The 18,489-nt window shown below is 36.2% G+C and overlaps 3 protein-coding genes across 4 annotated transcripts; all 3 read left to right on the top strand.

The window, feature by feature from the left end:
- The first annotated feature begins 167 nt into the window (after positions 1–167).
- LOC121261080 (tryptophan--tRNA ligase, cytoplasmic) lies at positions 168–6,446 on the top strand. Its single transcript, XM_041163244.1, has 11 exons — positions 168–722; positions 807–926; positions 1,872–2,057; positions 2,307–2,424; positions 2,778–2,864; positions 4,205–4,297; positions 4,502–4,582; positions 5,150–5,221; positions 5,666–5,734; positions 5,845–5,955; positions 6,174–6,446. Exons 1-11 carry the CDS (start codon positions 475–477, stop codon positions 6,222–6,224), a joined length of 1,236 nt encoding a protein of 411 aa, XP_041019178.1. The 5' UTR covers positions 168–474; the 3' UTR covers positions 6,225–6,446.
- A 528-nt stretch (positions 6,447–6,974) lies between these two features.
- LOC121261077 (putative clathrin assembly protein At5g57200) lies at positions 6,975–13,523 on the top strand. The gene is made up of 15 exons (XM_041163236.1): positions 6,975–7,504; positions 7,658–7,727; positions 7,858–7,955; positions 8,664–8,802; positions 8,934–9,061; positions 9,146–9,238; positions 9,378–9,428; positions 9,794–9,859; positions 9,971–10,036; positions 10,138–10,218; positions 10,301–10,378; positions 11,970–12,146; positions 12,250–12,325; positions 12,595–12,710; positions 12,905–13,523. The coding sequence occupies exons 1-15, from the start codon at positions 7,415–7,417 to the stop codon at positions 13,313–13,315; spliced, it is 1,740 nt and encodes a 579-aa protein (XP_041019170.1). The 5' UTR covers positions 6,975–7,414; the 3' UTR covers positions 13,316–13,523.
- A 1,768-nt stretch (positions 13,524–15,291) lies between these two features.
- Positions 15,292–18,121, top strand: LOC121261076. 2 transcript variants are annotated; one of them, XM_041163234.1, is made up of 3 exons: positions 15,292–15,779; positions 17,547–17,706; positions 17,873–18,121. In XM_041163234.1, exons 1-2 carry the CDS (start codon positions 15,344–15,346, stop codon positions 17,672–17,674), a joined length of 564 nt encoding a protein of 187 aa, XP_041019168.1. In that variant the 5' UTR covers positions 15,292–15,343; the 3' UTR covers positions 17,675–17,706; positions 17,873–18,121. The 2 variants fall into 2 exon arrangements, with proteins under 2 accessions (XP_041019168.1, XP_041019169.1); XM_041163235.1 differs by having other exon boundaries at positions 15,298–15,779; positions 17,799–18,121.
- Positions 18,122–18,489: the final 368 nt, after the last annotated feature.

Raw genomic sequence — 18,489 nt, 5'->3', positions numbered from 1 at the left:
TCGTGTAAATTTAGCACTAAAATTATTAGTTATCAACATAATAGAAATAGATAAATTTAATTATTTATATTTTATTTTAATAATATGAAATATATTTTATATTATTTATTAATGATTATTTTTAAAGACATTTATACATGTAGATGAACCTCGTGTATTTGTCTCTCCCACATTTGATCTTCTTGGTTGTTCACTTGCTGTATTCGACGCGATCTGATTCGATGGGGTTTTAATTCCCCATAGCGCTAGTTTGACGACGTCGTTTGGTATTGTATTTCTTTTGCGAAAGAATAAACTCCCAAGAAAACGCTCCCTTCCCCTTCACCAGCTGGTTATTTCGTACCATCCGCCGCCTGAAACCTCTCCGGTCATCTTCTCCGTAGATCCGGTCATTGGATCCCGTTCAACTCTCTAAAAGCTAAATACTCTATTCCTGCGCAGTAGACTAGCAGTATTGGAAGATCAAAAGAAGATATGAATAAGGAAGAGCTGGAGAGGGGCGCTTTACAAAATGAAAATGAAAAACAACAACTAGAAGAAGAAGAACAGGTTGTGAATCCATGGGAAGTTTCGGCCAAAGAAGGAGGCAAGATTGACTACGACAAGCTCATCGAGAAGTTCGGCTGTCAAAGGCTCAACCAATCGCTCATTGACCGTGTCGAGCACCTCACCTCTCGCCGCGCCCACGTTTTCCTCCGCCGCGGCGTCTTCTTCGCCCATCGGTACCACCCCATCCCCATCCCCACCTCTTCTTATTTTGAAAAAAATGTGTTGAGTATAATTGGAATTTGATGGATGGCACACAGGGACTTCAATGACATACTGGATGCATACGAGAAGAGCGAGAAGTTCTATCTGTACACGGGTAGAGGACCCTCGTCTGAAGCTTTGCACTTAGGGCATTTGATACCCTTTATGTTCACTCAGTACGTCAGTTCTGCTCCGTTTGCTGAGAAATCATGGCTTTTGGTTCCCTTCGTCGTGTTCGCTCAATTGGTTAAAAAAAAAAGGGAAATAAGAAGCAGAAGCTATTTTTGCTGGCATTAAACGGAAAACCTTATCCAAACAAGATGAAAAAGGATAATTTATTTGGTAGTTCATTTTCTTTTCTTGTGCACTGTTTCGTTGCTCAGAGAAATTGGATAAAGGAAAGAAAGGGAATAAATTCAGAAGCAAAACCAACAGAAGTATTTATGTAGATTATATTGTTTCTTAGTGTACGGTATTTCTTTCTGCTCTGGTTGCTGTATGGAAAGAATAGAGAAAAATTTTCCTTTATTGTCATTGAATTGACCACTAAATTTTTGGCCAATTAGGTTTAGGTGTGTACCATTATGTTCCAAGTGGAGTTTCTTTATTATGTTCTGTTTGGTTCTCGCGTTCTGCTCATAAAAACCAGTCAATTTGAGAGAAGGAAACAAATTTTTTACTGCTTTGGTTTTGTTGTTTTGGTTCCGGTGTTCTGCAATGGAAGAAATGAGAAAGATACACTGAGTGCATATATATATTGTTTCAACTACAGGTAAATAGAAATTACTAAGTTCTGTTGGCTTTGGTCCGTATATGGAGCTTAAATATGTTGTCAAATATGTATTAAATTTTAATCTTTTTTTCTCGGTAAATTATTTTTATTTCCTTTACGTTTGGTTTGATTTTGGGGTGAAAGAATATGTAAATGATTTAAATCAGTACTGATAAAAAAATTCTAATGATTCCAATTAGTTGATGAGGATCCATGGCAGATGCCATGTTATTAGGATGAAGATTAGTTTGTTAGGTGCAATGTAAAAATATGAGTTTGTCACATCTCTTAAACACAATCAACCGCATTGCAATCATAATTGTTGTGTGCATGTGGCTTTTGGTTGTAGATATTTGCAAGAGGCCTTTAAGGTTCCTCTTGTAATACAACTTACTGATGACGAGAAGTTCCTGTGGAAAAATCTGACGGTGGAGGAGAGCAGGAGACTCGCCAGGGAAAATGCCAAGGACATCATTGCTTGTGGTTTTGACATCAGAAGAACCTTCATCTTCTCTGATTTTGATTATGTTGGAGGGTGAGTAATGCAGAACTGTAACTTGACATCAAAATGAAACCACAAACTGGCATCCAATCATACATGATGGACTGGTATTGAATCATTAGGCCAGGCATCAGGGATCTTATAACAGAATTGAGCATTTCTTCTTGTTTGCTATGATATGCACCTCAAAGTTTAAGCATATATTTTGAAGCTAGTGGGGGAAAAGCCTTTTTCATGCATGGCTAGAATCCTCAGACTGATTTCTGAGAATTTTCTGTGCAGTGCATTCTACAGGAACATGATTGAAATTTCAAAGCGCGTGACATGTAATCAGATTGTGGGTATATTTGGTTTCGTTGGTGAAGATCATATCGGAAAATATAGTTTTCCACCTGTACAGGTATAAAACTTTACTGCTTTATATACATAAAACATGTGAACGGTATGTGCATTGTGCCATGTATCTTATCAAATGTCTTTGGACTATTGTGTTTTGCCTCATTACATTGTTCTCGAATGTCGATTGCTTATGCTGTATTTATCATGTTTCTATTTCCATGTAAGCAAATATATGAAGATTACGATAGATGATGCAAAAATTTCCGCAACAAGTACCTGCCTTGTTAGATTCCTGTTTGGGATACTGCTTATTAAAAAAAAAGATTCCTGTTTAGGAAACCAGAATGGTTGGTCAAGAGACTGTAGGAATATATGTGGAAATCATATAATGTTCTCCCCTTTGTGTTATTGCAGGCAGCTCCCTCATTTCCAAGTTCATTTCCACACTTATTTTCGGGCAAAGATAATCTCCGTTGCTTAATTCCTTGTGCAATTGACCAGGTTGACTCCTCTCATGGTTTATTGTTATTCTTCAGTTTATATACGCATTTGAATCTCATTAATTCTTATGAAACACATTGTGCTTCACAAATGAGATATTTAGACCTAGAAGTCTGGTTGAAAATATATACTTTTTATAATTCAAATATTGAATTTGGTCTCTATAAGGTATTCAATAGAGTACACCAAATCCTGTTTGTATTAATAATTAACATGGTTGATTCTATGTAGTTTTCATCATCTTTTTGTTATGTGGAATTGGAATGAAATTCATAAGGGACTCATAAAAAAAGAATGAAATTTGTAAGGGAGGGAATTATTCTGGCTAAATGCATGTGGTAACCACACTACAAAACACATTACATTTTGAGGGCATGGTAAAAATAAAAATGAAGTAACATAAAAATGAAGTAACAAGTGGTATACTACACTTACAGATGCAACATTGATCCACCAAGATGATGTTTGTTCATAATCTGAATTTAGAAACTGTCCCAAAGCTGTTGTCCAGATAAAAAGGTAACTTTTCTGGGGACTTTAGCATTCCAAATATTCCTCCAAGGAAATTGCATGTCATAAGGACCTTGTAATGCCTTGCAATAAGTCTGAACATGAAAATGACTACATTTTCAATACCCATTGTAATCCAGCGCCTCTTCATTTGCCGAAAGATTATAATGTAGCAAATCAAGAAAAGGCCTCTACTTCTCAGATTGCTGCAATTTGGAAGATGGTTCCGATATGTCTATGGTGGTGTCTTTGGAGGGAGAGGAACAAGTGAAACTTCGAAGATTGTGAGCGGTCATTGGATGAACTTAGAACTTTCTTTTTTAACACCTTGTTCCAATGGTTGATTGTAATTGATTTTAATGGCATGACCATTCATGAATTTCTTGTATCACTAGAACATCACTCCTAGGCGTTGCTCTTGTATATGACCCGTGTACTTGGGCTTTGCCTATTCTTATGATCCATAAAATTTTATTTACCGATAAAAAAAAAAATAAAAACCATGAAATGCATGAATAAACCCGAGTTTCCAAGAATGGCCTTTCCATCCTCCTATAAAGTCAGACAAGAATGTACAGAAACATCTTTATCCTCAAATAATAAATGATCTGGAAACAACTTCTTTTGGAAAGCTTACAAACTACCAATCAAACAAATGACTATAATTTACCAGAACTTTGATGATATACTTTTTATCTGATCTGTGCCTGTTTTAGTGAAGTTAATACAAAAATCTTGATGTTGTTCTCAATTTAGTTATGTTATAAGATATGTAATAATTGTTTTTTCCTTCAATTTTTATGATACTGTTTCTTTGTTGAGCTATTCAGGATCCTTATTTTAGAATGACACGAGATGTTGCTCCTCGAATCGGACATCACAAGCCTGCATTGATTGAATCATTATTTTTCCCTGCCCTGCAGGTAATCGTATAATTTAGTATAGAATCAGTGATGTGCTAAAGATTATAGGGTGAGTTATGATACATTGGAAGTGGAGGAAAAAAAAAAAAATTAAGTTCCCATAACCATGCAGCGGGAGTCAGGAAAAAAATTGATTTATGCTGCTTATGGTTGATTTCTTACAAAGAAGTCATAACTCACATCATAGAAACTGGATGCTTGCAGGGGGAGACAGGAAAAATGTCGGCTAGTGATCCAAACTCTGCAATATATGTGACTGATTCTGAGAAAGACATTAAGAACAAGGTTTGCCTCTGGAATTCCTTTTTTTTTTTTTTAATTGCGTGGAGTATGGGTAACATGGTTGATAGATATTTATAATCATGCAAATTGAGTGGTAATTCGGTCATCTGTTGCTACAATGTTTAGTTTCTGTTTAGTTTCAAGAGTTAGATCAATGGTTCTTACATTACACAAAGGTAATGCCAATTGGTCTGGTAAGTGTTCTCTAGCTGGAAAGGAATGTTTTGGTGACACATGAATAGTTTTATATGTAATGCTGTGCTTCTATCTCATGTGGGTTATTTGGAGAATGAGCAATGTTTGGTTATTTAATGGCTTTGAGCTCTCTACAATTAACCTAAAACCCTATTTTCTGCTATATTTACCTGATTGGATGGCTGCTTTTGGCTACCTTTTCTTGATCTATCATATGTTAGGTTGTATTTTTCGGTGAACTTCCTGTGTCCAATGAAATTCCTTACTATTTATCCACAAAAAAAATAGAAACAAAAATGTGTTGATAGATCGACACATATGTTATTAGTTCTTTGTGTTCTTTTTATTTACATTATCATGTTTTTACGTCTACAGATAAACAGATATGCATTCTCTGGTGGTCAAGATTCAATAGAGAAACACCGCCAACTTGGAGCAAATCTTGAGGTAAAGTTTCTTGCTCATCCACTTCGACAAGTATGTGCAGGAGATGTCCTTGTACGGACACTCAAATCTTAATTCTTCACGTGTAGATTCCAAAAGATTTCTCCGTAATGGTTTACATGATTACATGCTGTGACTGTTTTGATTTTATCATTTTTCTCCAAACCATAAAAAATTGGGAATGCCAAGTATATTTTACTTGTTTATCAATTTATATCATTAAAATTGTGAATTAGTTTTATTACCAATGAAATTGGCAATCTAACTTTCTCAAAGGTTACCTAGGCTAAAATATATGACTAATCTGCTAATTCATTACTGTAATTGCATGATATTAGAGGGGCCAATGCTGAATCTAAGTTATGATTTTAGGAATTCTTTGTGAGTGTGTACCTTTCAGTATGTAACAATTTTTGGGTAATATTTATATTACTTGGTCTTTATCAGGTTGATATACCGATTAAATACCTAGGTTTTTTCCTAGAGGATGATGCCGAGCTTGAACACATAAAGAAGGTCAGGTTGCTCCCCCTATTTGATTTGATAATTTTTGGCTACTTCATACAACCGCATGCATGTTTCTGCTCAGGGTCTTTCTGAAGAATACTTGTGTTGTCCTTTTGCAGGAGTATGGTGCGGGGCGCATGCTGACAGGTGAGGTGAAGCAGCGGCTCATAGAAGTTTTGACAAAACTGGTGGAAAGACATCGTAGGGCTCGTGCTGCTGTGACTGATGAAGTAAGTTTCCTCAATTTCTTTATAAAATGATTCTTTATTGTGGTTAGTATGTTCAATGCCAAGTTATTCAATCTGCTGCTACGTGACGTTTAGATCAGTACAAGTTAAACGTCTTTAAATAGAATACCCTGACACTAAATTCTATATATTAGAGACCGTATTGTATCTTGGTCCTTTTCCCCTGTTCAGTAATTTGTTTTTTTTTTTTTTTTTTTCAGATGGTGGATGCATTTATGGCAGTGAGACCCCTTCCCAACATGTTCAACTAATATTAAGATGTAGAACGGCCATGCTGATCCCTCCAAGCTTTTGTTCCAGAAATTTATTATTATTATTATTTTCAGGAGATCAGTCATTTTTCAACTTAAATTTTCATTCTTTACAAAACCATCAGGCTTTAGGGAATCCAACCCATCTATTATTGGTGATATTTGTTAAGTGCCTTAGCTCTTACCCAATGGAAATTTGTGACAGAGAGGATTACAGTTTAATTAACTTCGTACAGTTGCAGCTGTCAAATGCCAAATTCAGGATGGGCTGGCTCCCCAAGTGGTGAAAAATATGAGAAGTATTAGTCACAAACAAAGAGATTATATAAAAGTAATAATATAAATTGATATAGTTTTATGTGATCCATTAGATTTACTTTATAATACGATAAATTATATTAAGTCACGTTAGTTTGTAAGATTATTTTGTAATTCCTCTGTGATTAAAATATTTCTCAAAAAATATTAATTATCAAGTAACATTCTACAGAAACAAAAGCCCAACGACCTAAGGTCCAGATCCGACAATCACATAAAACTCTCTTCCAAGTCATATAATCCTTATCATGAATTAAACAATTTTTTTGTAGCGAAATAAAGATTGCAACAAATTAATGTCTTGCTTTGAAGAATTTATGTTTTAATTCCATATCATGTGGAAATATCATAATTTATATATATAGGTATTTTAATTGAACTAAAAGAAGAGGCATTCATTTGTCGTTCTTACGGGACTCCAAATTTTATGATATGGAATGACCAAAACAGCCATGCTTTCCCTCCAACAGGCCGAGATAACGAAGGGCACTTACGGGAAACTGGGAAAAAAAGAGAACCCGCCATTTTTGTATTGGCGCAAGCCAATGGGAACGGATCCTCCAGCGAAAAGAGAAAACGATTGAATTACATAATCCTCGGACAACAACGCATTAAACTTACGAAAAGACCCTTTACTATTTTAGTATTTTTGTTCGTACGTTCTCGTTGCGCACATTTTGGAGAGAGCGAGGGAGATTGAAGGAGAGAGAGAGTTGTTGTTATTTCGTTGTTGGCACGACACGGTTACAGAGAGAGAAGAAAGAAGAAGAAGAAGAAGAACATTCATCTCCTCCTTCTCTCTCCCTCTCTCATTCTCATTCTGTGATTAGAAACAATAAAATTGAGCATTGTTTTCTGCATTCATAACAAGAATGGGGACGTTTCCGAGCTTTAGGAAAGCCTATGGAGCTCTCAAGGACTCCACCAAGGTTGGCCTCGCCAAGGTCAACAGCGAATTCAAGGTACACGTGTGTTTGTGTCATGTGTATATCCCATATCATCTATTTCCTTCCGATTTTCGTCAACGTACGTTTGATTTTTTTTATTTATATATTTATTATTATTTTTTTTTCTGTTTTGGTTATTTCTGTACCAATTGTTTTCTTTGTTGGAAGGATTTGGACATTGCCATTGTAAAGGCCACCAATCACGTCGAGTGCCCTCCTAAGGAACGTCATGTTCGAAGTAAGGTCTTTCATTAAAAATTTATGTTCATATAGCAATTCGATATCGTTGAGGATTCGGTTCTGAGGATTCGATATCGATATCAGACAAACTTTTACTCTCATTTCTGTTCTTTCTTTCTTCATTGCAGGAATTTTTTCTGCGACATCAGTGGCATGTCCGAGGGCTGATGTGGCCTACTGCATACACGCACTGGCAAGGAGATTGGCCAAGACAAAAAATTGGATTGTAATGCCTCTTCTTCTTTGCCTTCATTTCTGTTTATCATGCTTCGTATGCTGTTTTTGGTTTCTAAATTGCTTGTTTCTGGAACACATATGGATAGAAGTATAAATTGTCGGGAATTTAGAACCTCTAAGTACTTCGTCAATATTTTCTTATTATTTTTCTAGAGACCCATATAAGACAAACAATCGGACATTGTAGTTTTGTATGGAGGAGGGATGCATTAGAAAACCAGCTTCGCTAGTGTGACTGGTTAATGAGAGAGAGCAGGTTTGCCCTGCCAAGGCCGAAGATGTGAAGTTGAGTCGTGAGGGGAAAATAAAACAACGGAAATTAAGGGAAAAAAAAGGGTCAGTGGCTCTCTAAATATAGAGAATTACTTAAATCATGAAGAAACAATAGCCATTTAGTGCTGGAACTCTCTACGGTTCTATGAAATTATATGGTACTCTGAGAGATGTAATAGCGTTGTATTGGATTCACCCCTTCCTCCTTTTTGCCCTCTCTATCCGAAGAAGTGGGAATTTAAATCTCAAATGGCTTCTTTTGCACAAATATAGTGACATTGGTATCATGCTGGGGAGATGCTTTACCACATCCATATGTTGATCTGATTCAGAAACTGCTCTTAGAAGAACTGTGTTCTACTTTTTTTGTAGCAAACATGGTATATTAAGTAATTTACCAAAATTACCACATCACTGCCTGCAGGTTGCTATAAAGACATTGATAGTCATTCACAGGACATTAAGAGAGGGTGATCCTACATTTAGAGAGGATCTTCTGAATTACTCACACAGAGGACACATCCTCCAAATATCCAATTTCAAAGATGATTCAAGCCCTCTCGGTAAGTTACTTCTGCCTAATGAGTTACAGTTGTAGTTTTCCTTTTTGTTTGTTTGTTTTTTAGTCTGATTTGTAGATGCATTGTTATTTTTAGTAGAATCAAATATCCTTAGAACAAATTTATCTTTGCAGCTTGGGATTGTTCTGCATGGGTTCGGACATATGCACTATTTTTAGAGGAACGTCTTGAATGTTTTAGAATCCTAAAATATGATATTGAGTCAGAGCGTTTGACAAAGTCATTACCAGGAGCAAGCAAGGTTGATTCTTGGCATACTCTTTGAGTCAAATAAAAATTCCTTTCAACATGGTTAAAAGTACAATAGATATCTTTGATGTAACAGGTACATAGTAGAACACGGATGTTGGGATGTGATGAGCTATTGGAGCAGCTACCTGCATTGCAGCAGCTTCTCTACCGCCTTATTGGTTGCCAGGTAACTTTTTACATGGATTACTCAGTACAGTTGGTTTTCTGGAGGCTAGTATTTTGGCCTTTGATATATACTTCCTGCTGAATTATTGTCAATTTTGTTGTCCTACAATGGCCTTTCTAATATGCGCTATGTTTTCCAGCCTGAAGGAGCAGCTTATAGCAATTATCTCATACAGTACGCCTTGGCCCTGGTATGCATGATATGTATATCTATATTTTTCGAGTAGAGCTTTATGCAGTTTCAGCTCAGCTAACCTCCCTTAGCATTAAAATTGAAATCTTTTAGAAGAAAACATGTGCACGTGTTCATGTTCGTAGATGTGCTGCCCCTTTTTATAGGATTTTCAATGGTTTTGTTACGTCTTGTACCTGTTTATTTCTGAGTGATGCTTGCCTTGAAGGGTAGTTAACTTATGTATTTATTTTGTATATCTTTGTTGGATCTATAATTACCTGGTTTTGTGCATTGAATTTGTCATTTTGGCTTTCTGGAACTCTTGGAACAAATTGTTACAATGCCCGTTTGTAACCTTTGAGTCTCAACGCGTTCATGTAGGTATTGAAAGAAAGCTTTAAGATATACTGTGCGATCAATGATGGCATTATAAATCTTGTGGACATGGTAGGACTATACTATAACTATTAACTGCCTTTTGGACCAAATCAATTGTATTATGTACCTTTTTTAATTTGTTTCCCTACAATACAATATTTACCCAACACTGTCCTGCAGTTCTTTGATATGTCAAGACATGATGCTGTTAAAGCTCTCAATATATACAAAAGAGCGGGCCAACAGGTGTACTATATAGATTGCAGTGAATTTCTTCCTGTGTTCTACAAGGATGTACTTATAGACATCCTTGTGAACTGATACCTTTAGGTTCTATTGTAATACAGGCAGAAAATCTTGCTGATTTTTATGATTATTGCAAAGGTTTGGATCTTGCTAGGAACTTTCAGTTTCCAACATTGAGACAGGTACATCTTTTGCCTCAAAGATATGACATCTAACTTGATGCTAAATGAATTTGTTCACAGCTCTCTTTTTTGGACTATGCAGCCTCCTCCATCATTTCTTGCAACAATGGAAGAGTATATAAAAGAAGCACCTCAGACAGGTTCAGTAAATAATAGACTGGTGAGAAAATGTGTGCATATGGTTACGGCCTTTCTTGCATACATACATGCGTTTGGTTGCGATGATTTGAGTAAAATCGAAGCTTATTTGCCTTGAACTTTTTTTGTAAGATGATGTACTTAAGCTCATTAATTTGAAATTTCTGCTCACGTATGAGAGGAGCCTGGTTTTATGCCCTTGGAGGTCTGACATTTCTTGAAAACAATGCATTAGAAAAATAAATAAATTACCAAAGGAAATATCTGCAGTTGAAATTTCTCTTTTTACATTCTTCTTACAAGTGATTCTTTCTATCTGTTTGCCTCTTCATTTTTGTAACCCTTTTGTTCATCAGGCTTGGAAAATTGAATTTCTACAAGGAAGTAGAATAATGCTGCATCATCAGAGCTGGTTGCATAAATGTTTTAGTATTTTCATTTTACCCTTAATCATAACCTCTTCCAGCTTGCTTGAGTTTACTTTCTGGCTATTATCCAATCTATGTTGGTGACATTTTGAACGGTCACATCTTCACTTCATGTCTTACTGTCATCTTTACTTGTCCTTCTGGGTTGGTTTTACTCTCCATACTCATCATAGCAAAAGGACTGAACTGCTGCCCATCCTTTCCAAATTATTTCGGAACAATAACCTGGAAATAATTCCTAGTTTTACTGTAGTATGTATGACTTGAAGGATATGGTTGTAGTGGATTCTGACATCCACCATTTTTTCATATTAACTATTTAGGAGGAAGTTTTACTGCATCACTGAGATGCTATTTTTGAGTATGGATGCTTTTCAATTTGCAAATATCATATTGTAACTTGAGATCCTGAAAATGTCTCTATCAAGTTGGCCTTCAATCATCCTCAAATCTGTGTTTCTTTGTTATATATTTGACAGCCTGGTTACATTAGGGGATCCTGAGACCGTCTTTGAATAGGCTATTAAGCAGGTCCAATAGGTTTGGGCATGCATATAATTTATAGGTAGAATAGAATACATTTTTACCACCCTAGGCCTTGTAATATATCACTTTTGCTCATGTTTCTTTATGTGGTTTAGTTCTGCACATGGATCTATTTATTGCAATTCCAAAGTTGATTCTGAACATCAGAAACCTAAGCAATCTGGAATTTCAGATATGTATTTACCTAGATTTTACTGAAGTCTCCAACTTTTCAGCTTAATTAATACGTAACACAATAGTTTTCCAGAGCTGCCTACTTTTCCAAATTCTTTCTCAAAATTTCTGTTCTTTGGAACTCTGAAATAATGGTTATTTTATTTTGTTTTATTTGCTTAGCTTAAAGCCTCTCTTCATTTTAACCTTACCCATAATGATTTAATATTAAATATAAAAGGTGTGTAATGCAGGAATTGTTTGTATTTGGGTTTCTGATAGGAGAAATAATATTTGCAGTCATGTGTTGCACAAGCGCTGCGTACTCCTTTTGAAAAGAAGTGAATAAATATGGGATCCACATAAAAAAAAATTAATTTTTTAATAGTGGACCCCACTATTTTTCAAAAGGCGTGCGCGATGCTTATACAATCTATGACTGTATCTAGCATTACTCTTCTAATAGATATGTCTTTCTAACATCAGGAGTATCAGGAGACGGAAAGATTGACTGTGAAAGCTGATGGACCTGAAGAACCTTCTGAAAGTGAAAAACAAGAGGAAAAAGAAGAGGAACAGCCACTTGTAGTTACTGAGGAGCCTGAGAAAGAGGAGGGGGAACCTGCACCTTTGATATCAACTGAAGATACTGGAGATCTGCTGGTAAGTTGTTTATATATGTAGCTCATGTTTCATTTGAAGTTGCTTTGTTGAGCTATAGAACATGCTCTTTTATTTAGTTTATTATCTTCGCCTTTTTGTTCAGGGTCTGAATGAAATTAATCCAAAAGCTGCAGAACTAGAGGAAAGCAATGCTTTGGCTCTTGCAATAGTTCCACCTGGTAGGTTGCGTGGTTTTTTATATCTAAGTGAGCACATGTCTCCATGGCAGGGTGTAATGACAGTTCCTTGATTGAATGAATATGGTCCATTTCGTTAGAAGCAGTGATTGCTGTTTTCCAATTTGGGGCATCTCGATACATCTTTATCACTTTAAATGAAGTCACTATATCTAACAATCTTTTGTTTTTATTTTTTCTTTCCAGTCACTCCCACAATTCAATTTGATTGGTTATTTTCGTTGATAACATTTTTTTTCTGAAATATGCAGGGACTGATGCTTCAAGTAACCGTGATTTGAGAGACATTGGCGGGACTTCAGGTTGGGAGCTAGCGCTAGTTACCACACCAAGCAACAATACCACCCCCTTTGTGGAAAGCAAATTGGTTTGTATAATTTGCTTGAGATAAAGTTTTGATTTCATTAATTTATTAGGTATTCACTGAATTGCTATAAGACTGGGATAAATTATTTGAATACCGAAGAGATAAAACTCGGTTGGTCCTAATTGATCCATTTCTACATTGACATCATTACTATTACGTTCAAACTCATGAGCACGACTTGGTTTTGGATGCAGGCTGGCGGCTTTGACAAGCTATTACTTGATAGCTTGTATGAAGATGAAGCTGCCAGGAGACAAATACAACTGCAGGATGCAGGGTATGGATATGGAGGAATGGCCATGCAAAATCCTTTTGATCAGCAACATGATCCATTCGGCATGTCCAACAACGTAGCACCCCCACCCAATGTGCAGATGGCAATGTTGGCTCAGCAACAGCAGCAACACCAACAACAGCAAATGATGTTTCAACAACAGCAACACAACATGTCGATGGTACCTTACCAGTACCAACCTCAATATCCTCAACAATCTCAATACCCTCAACAGACACAGTATATGGGTTCATCTAATCCATTTGGGGACCCATTCCTTGGCTACCCCCAGAGTTCAATGCCACAACAGGGAAATCACAATCTAATTTAGGAGGTTTAGTTTTTTCTGTTTCCTTGAATTGATTGTATTCTATATTTATTTGGAGTAGCTATTCTTTTTTCCCCCCCTTAATTATTATCTTCAAGGTTAATAATCTCATTTTTTGTATACTGAGATGAATCGTGATTGTACGTCTTTTTGTATTGAAGAATCATTTGATACTGATTTTAGGCAAGCAATTGGATACGTTGTTTGGTCAGCTTCCTGTTTTTATATTTGATTTTAAGAACTACTTTTGGATCTTGGAGTTTTTGTTTTGTATTGTCTTTGTTCAGTAAGTGCGGCCAACCCTTTTTACAATTCCAGTTAAGAAATCATCATGCTTTTTTTTTTTCTCAGCGAAATGGAAGGCGGGGCGACTAGCGTAGTAACCATCTCTGGACGTGACCATACGAGCCCTTCTCCGCTGCGAAATATCATGCTTAAATGCTTAACAGTAATTTTAAGAAATGATTTTTTGAGCTAAAATTTAAAGACTCAAGAGAATCGTGTGTATTGGCCATTGATTAACAAATCTCAAAGTATTCGATTACATAAATTACGGTCTTATTATTCATTTTTTATTATATTTATTATTTACGAGCTATCCAATTATATAGTAGCATGCGAAAATTAAAATCAACTCAAATTATTATTTTTCGTGGATGAAACATAAAATTCTCATCTCATCCTATCATTACACATTTTTCAAATCTCCATCCAAAATATAATAAACAATTCAATTTTTTCAAATCTCAATTCACATTTTTCAAATCCTAAAACAATAATAATATTAAAACATAATATTTTTAATTCTCAAACAAAACACAAAATTTTCATCTCACCTAGGGGTGAAAACCGACGTCATCGGCGCTGTTTTTGAGTAAAACCGACGCCTACCGACGACTGAAAAACTGGGAGAGCAACCGATCGTAACAAGTCAATGGGAAGAAGGAAACTGATGGAGGCGATTTTCGGTCGGCGTCGATTTCCCTAGCGGCATGATTCTACTAAGAGAGAGAGAGAGAGAGAGTTGTAGAAGAGAGAGAGAGAGATGCAGATGAAATCGAGAAATGGAAGAAGGTTGGGGAAGAAGAAGACCCCATACCGAAATGACGCCGTTCCACATAAGTTTAAGTGGAACGGCGTCGTTTCAGATATAATTTTTTTTTCTTACGTCTTTAATAAAACGACGCCTTTACTTTAATACAAAACGGCTTCGTTTCTATTGTCTATTGTATACTTATAGATATAAAACGACGCCGTTTCATTTAAACTTAAGTGGAACAGCGTCATTTTGATTAACATATATTAAAAAAAAATTAAGTTTTATTATATCGGTCGGTTCAGCGGTCTGGCCCAGCCTCAAATCGGGACCGAACCGCTGAATTTCGGTTCCTGTATTATTCCACCGAACGCCGGTCGGTTCTCCATCAATTCCGGCAGGTTCTTGATGCGGCCGGCCGGTTCACATCAACGGCAGTCGGTTTCTGTACGACCCTAATCTCACCCTCCAAACCTGTCAGGTCTCCTTTGAGAATTTTTTCAATTTTGGATTTTAAATTTTTAAATTTAATTATTACTTAATTATTATTAATTTTCCAAACTTCTTAGTAGAACATAAAAAAATAATTCAGCTTTTTAAATTTTAAAATAAAAATTATATTAAAAATTATATTCTAATAATATTTTAATTTTATAATATTTTTATAAAATTTTTTATTTTTTAAAATTTAATAAAAATTTTTTATTATTCACAAATTTTTTTATAGCATGTAAATGTTGACTATACATGAACTTGCGTTCGTATGATAACCCTCTCTCTCTCCGGACAATTCTATTCGAATTGTAAGAACAGCACGACGCCTAACCTCCACACCATTGCCACGTGCCAATCTGCTTTCTCATCAATCACAATATCCGTACACTTTACTTATCTACCTAGTACACACACATATATATATATATATATATATATATATATATATATATATATTCCTTCTCACACCCACACCTCGCTAAGTCTCCGTCTCGTCTTCGATGGCCAGCATCCTCGCGCAAAGCCTACTTCGCCGCTCTCCTCTCAGATCCGCTCCCTTCAGGGCCCTATCTGTGACCTGTTCTTGGGCCCACCGTTCCTTCTCCAGCGGACAGGCTCAACTGATCGAGATCGACCTGGACCACACCTCTTCCAGCTCATCCTCTTCCTCGTCTTCTTCTTTTTCGGACGATGACGGTGAATTCGGGGCCTTGGCGATGAAGAAGCTAGACGAATTGATCCACCGGATCATCGTGCAGAAGTCGACCCCGGATTGGCTGCCGTTTGTTCCGGGTTCCTCCTTCTGGGTCCCCCCGCGGCCTGGGACCTCTAAGGTGCTCGATTTGGTCGGAAAGCTTGCCGACCAGCTCAACCAGGAGGAGTCCCTCTCCCTCACCTCCTCGCGTGGCTGGCCCTGCTCTTCTTTCTTCCTAGACGGTATTTTTATCAATTAGTATCAGTACCTCATATATGCCCCCTTTCTGTTTGGCTGCCAAGAAGGTTCAGATTAAAAAGAAAAGGACAATTGAGGTTTTAGATGCCCATTTTATTTAATTGAGAGAATTCTGGTGTCATCTTTGCTTTATGTGGATTCAGAGAACTACCTTTTTAAATCATGATAATTAGGTTACCACTAGTTGTTGCCAAGAAACTTTTTTTTTTTTTAATCAGTAGTTGTTGCCAAGAAATTTCAGGTAAACATAGGGAGAATTCAGTATTATGTTAAGCTGGCTCTGTTTGGCTGCCAAGAAAAAGGAAATCAAAGAAATGAAAAATTGGAGCTGTATTCTATGAGGATTTCGGAACTTTCAAATTTGGTGGTCTTATGTGGAATCTCTTGTTTTTATCATTGCCAAGTAGGATCCCTTTTAAACTGAATTCGAGGTATAAACTTGTTTACTTTATGTTGATAACACCGGTTTATTTAGTTACAATAAATTCTATCGCTTGTTGAGAAATCCAAGTGATAGGATCGTAATTTTTTTCCGATCAAGTTCAAAACTGTACTGAATTTGGTTGGGCGCCCCGGGGGGGGGGGGGGGGGGGGGGGGGGGGGGGGGGGGGGGGTGGTAAATGAAAACAAAGGAAGCTTGGATTCTATTTCATGTCATTTTTCTTCAGCTGGAAAGAATAAATTGTTAGGATGATAGCCATTTCATGTAGGTTGGAGAATTACGAACCTCATTACCGTTATCATTACTTTGATCCTGAAGGTTGAAAGAGCACAACTGAAATGATTCACCCTGAACCTAGCTTCTGAGACAATTGAGCGATTCTTCTTGGTACATACCTACGTGTAACCTTTCCATTGATTGGCTTGGATCCTCTACTGGATTGATGAAAAGCGATATAAGAAAGTTCTGGTAGACAGTGCAACAATGTTTGCTAGATGATTATTTGAAAGAGTCCTTAAATACCCATTAGATGCACTTGAGTTATTTTGGGAAAGAAAATTGAAGGAAAGTTTTAATCATTTAGGATCTTAAAGATTATTGTACTGATAATTCCAAGAGGATGTGATAATGGTCCAAAAGCATCAGTGCCAAGTGTTGACGATAGCTATAATTGATGTATGAGTTAAACTTGAAATATGGGAAGCAGTTTTCCAGGTAGTGGATGAACCCTTCTCTTTCTGAGGGGTTTTTTATAATTTTTTTTTTTTTTTTGGGAGGAGGGGGCATGGTTCGAGAATGATGAACTTTGAAACTTTCCTTTTGTAAAATCTTGAAAATTATGCATTCACTGGTTGGATTTTATATTAATGAGTCTCTGCTATGTGGAGACAATTCTCAAGCCATGACCATCTGACCTCAACTGGAAGGACGGTACACCTGACTCGTTGAGCATCTTGTCTGTAATGTAAGGAACTGATATTATTTTACCACAGGGATAATACGTGTTAAGTGTCATCATTAGTCACATATAAAAAAAAGTGTCATCATTAGTCTTTAGTTTAGTTTACAAATTTAAGACGTGATTAGATGATTCATATGAATAAAGCATGTACGGAGTCATCACTATCTTTTTATCTAATTTACAAATTTAATGTCATTAGAATTTATGTTATTTAAAAAAAGGCTTTAACATGTATTACAATTTTTTCCATTATTATGTTGGGATAGAATATTTCCAATTTTTATAGTACACTGCTATGGTGTAATCTTTGTCGTAATATAAACCCATATATATTTTTCTTTTTTTAAGGTAGTGTAGCTGCTGATTCAATAAAGGTGGAGTTGGAGGACAAGGGTTCAGCAGAGGTGGAGGAGGTAAAGGTGAAGGTTCTGAAAAATTCAGCAGACAAAAGGGGATCTGAGGATGAGGAAGGATAAACAGCACATCCCTTGACAGAATGGTGACTGTGGTAAGTACATTCACCTGAGGTCACCGGTGCTGGTTTGCCTTGTTCATGTGACCCTTGTGAATGATATCAGCTTCTTTCTTCCCCTATGACAGTTATTGTATGGCTGGGAAAATAAAAAAACAAAAATCGAAATGGTAATCACAGTTATTGTGATTGGAACTTGCAGGCTTGCTAACCATTGTAGAAAGAGCAGAAAGGAGCAGCTGGGCTTGCATAAGGCTAGCAAGTAATATGGAAGAAGGTTGTGCAGGTGTAATTATGGCAGTTTTGGGGTAGGGGTTTTGCTCTTTTGCTCCTCCGATTGTCAAACCCCATCTACCTCATGCATTGCTACAAAAGTAATTACTTGTCTGCTGTTTATATTTCTGTCAACAACTAAGTCGATGCATCTTTTAAAATTCATAAGATGGTTTTTTCTTATCACAATTCTTCATAATGATGTGTTTCTTTGAAGGGACTCTCTTCCCCCGTATTTGTGTAAATGTGGTCATTGCCAAATTTGAAAAAAGAAGGAAAAAAAAAAAAAAAAAACATTGGGTTTCGAACTCTTTTAGGAGACTGGGGTCGCAAATACTATTTTAATTGAATGAAGAATCGAAATTAAGGAATTTTGTGTCCTTTTATACATTTTGTGTCCTTAGTTCTCTTTTGGATACGTAATTGATGCGTAATTGATGAGATAAAATGTTTTACTAAAGTTAAATAAAATATTATTATAATATTATTTTTATTTTGAAATTTAAAAAGTTGAATTGTTTGATATATTTTATGTGAGTTTAAAAA

The sequence above is a fragment of the Juglans microcarpa x Juglans regia genome, chromosome 4D (genome assembly GCF_004785595.1).
Source record: "Juglans microcarpa x Juglans regia isolate MS1-56 chromosome 4D, Jm3101_v1.0, whole genome shotgun sequence".
In the NCBI taxonomy this organism is placed as follows: Eukaryota; Viridiplantae; Streptophyta; class Magnoliopsida; order Fagales; family Juglandaceae; genus Juglans; species Juglans microcarpa x Juglans regia.
Note: the sequence above shows the minus strand (reverse complement) of the source record. Positions and strands in the feature narration are given on the sequence as shown.

What these genes read in the sequence shown, in the direction of transcription:
- LOC121261077 (XM_041163236.1), top strand. Translation starts at nt 7,415, where the DNA reads ATGGGGACGTTTCCGAGCTTTAGGAAAGCCTATGGAGCTCTCAAGGAC. An exon ending in AGGTCAACAGCGAATTCAAG is followed by an intron (nt 7,505 to 7,657) that starts GTACACGTGTGT and finishes CTTTGTTGGAAG; the next exon opens with GATTTGGACATTGCCATTGT. An exon ending in GTTCAGTAAATAATAGACTG is followed by an intron (nt 10,379 to 11,969) that starts GTGAGAAAATGT and finishes TTCTAACATCAG; the next exon opens with GAGTATCAGGAGACGGAAAG.
- LOC121261080 (XM_041163244.1), top strand. Translation starts at nt 475, where the DNA reads ATGAATAAGGAAGAGCTGGAGAGGGGCGCTTTACAAAATGAAAATGAA. An exon ending in GATTTTGATTATGTTGGAGG is followed by an intron (nt 2,058 to 2,306) that starts GTGAGTAATGCA and finishes TTTTCTGTGCAG; the next exon opens with TGCATTCTACAGGAACATGA. An exon ending in AACTTGGAGCAAATCTTGAG is followed by an intron (nt 5,222 to 5,665) that starts GTAAAGTTTCTT and finishes GGTCTTTATCAG; the next exon opens with GTTGATATACCGATTAAATA.
- LOC121261076 (XM_041163234.1), top strand. Translation starts at nt 15,344, where the DNA reads ATGGCCAGCATCCTCGCGCAAAGCCTACTTCGCCGCTCTCCTCTCAGA. An exon ending in CTCTTCTTTCTTCCTAGACG is followed by an intron (nt 15,780 to 17,546) that starts GTATTTTTATCA and finishes TCTTTTTTTAAG; the next exon opens with GTAGTGTAGCTGCTGATTCA.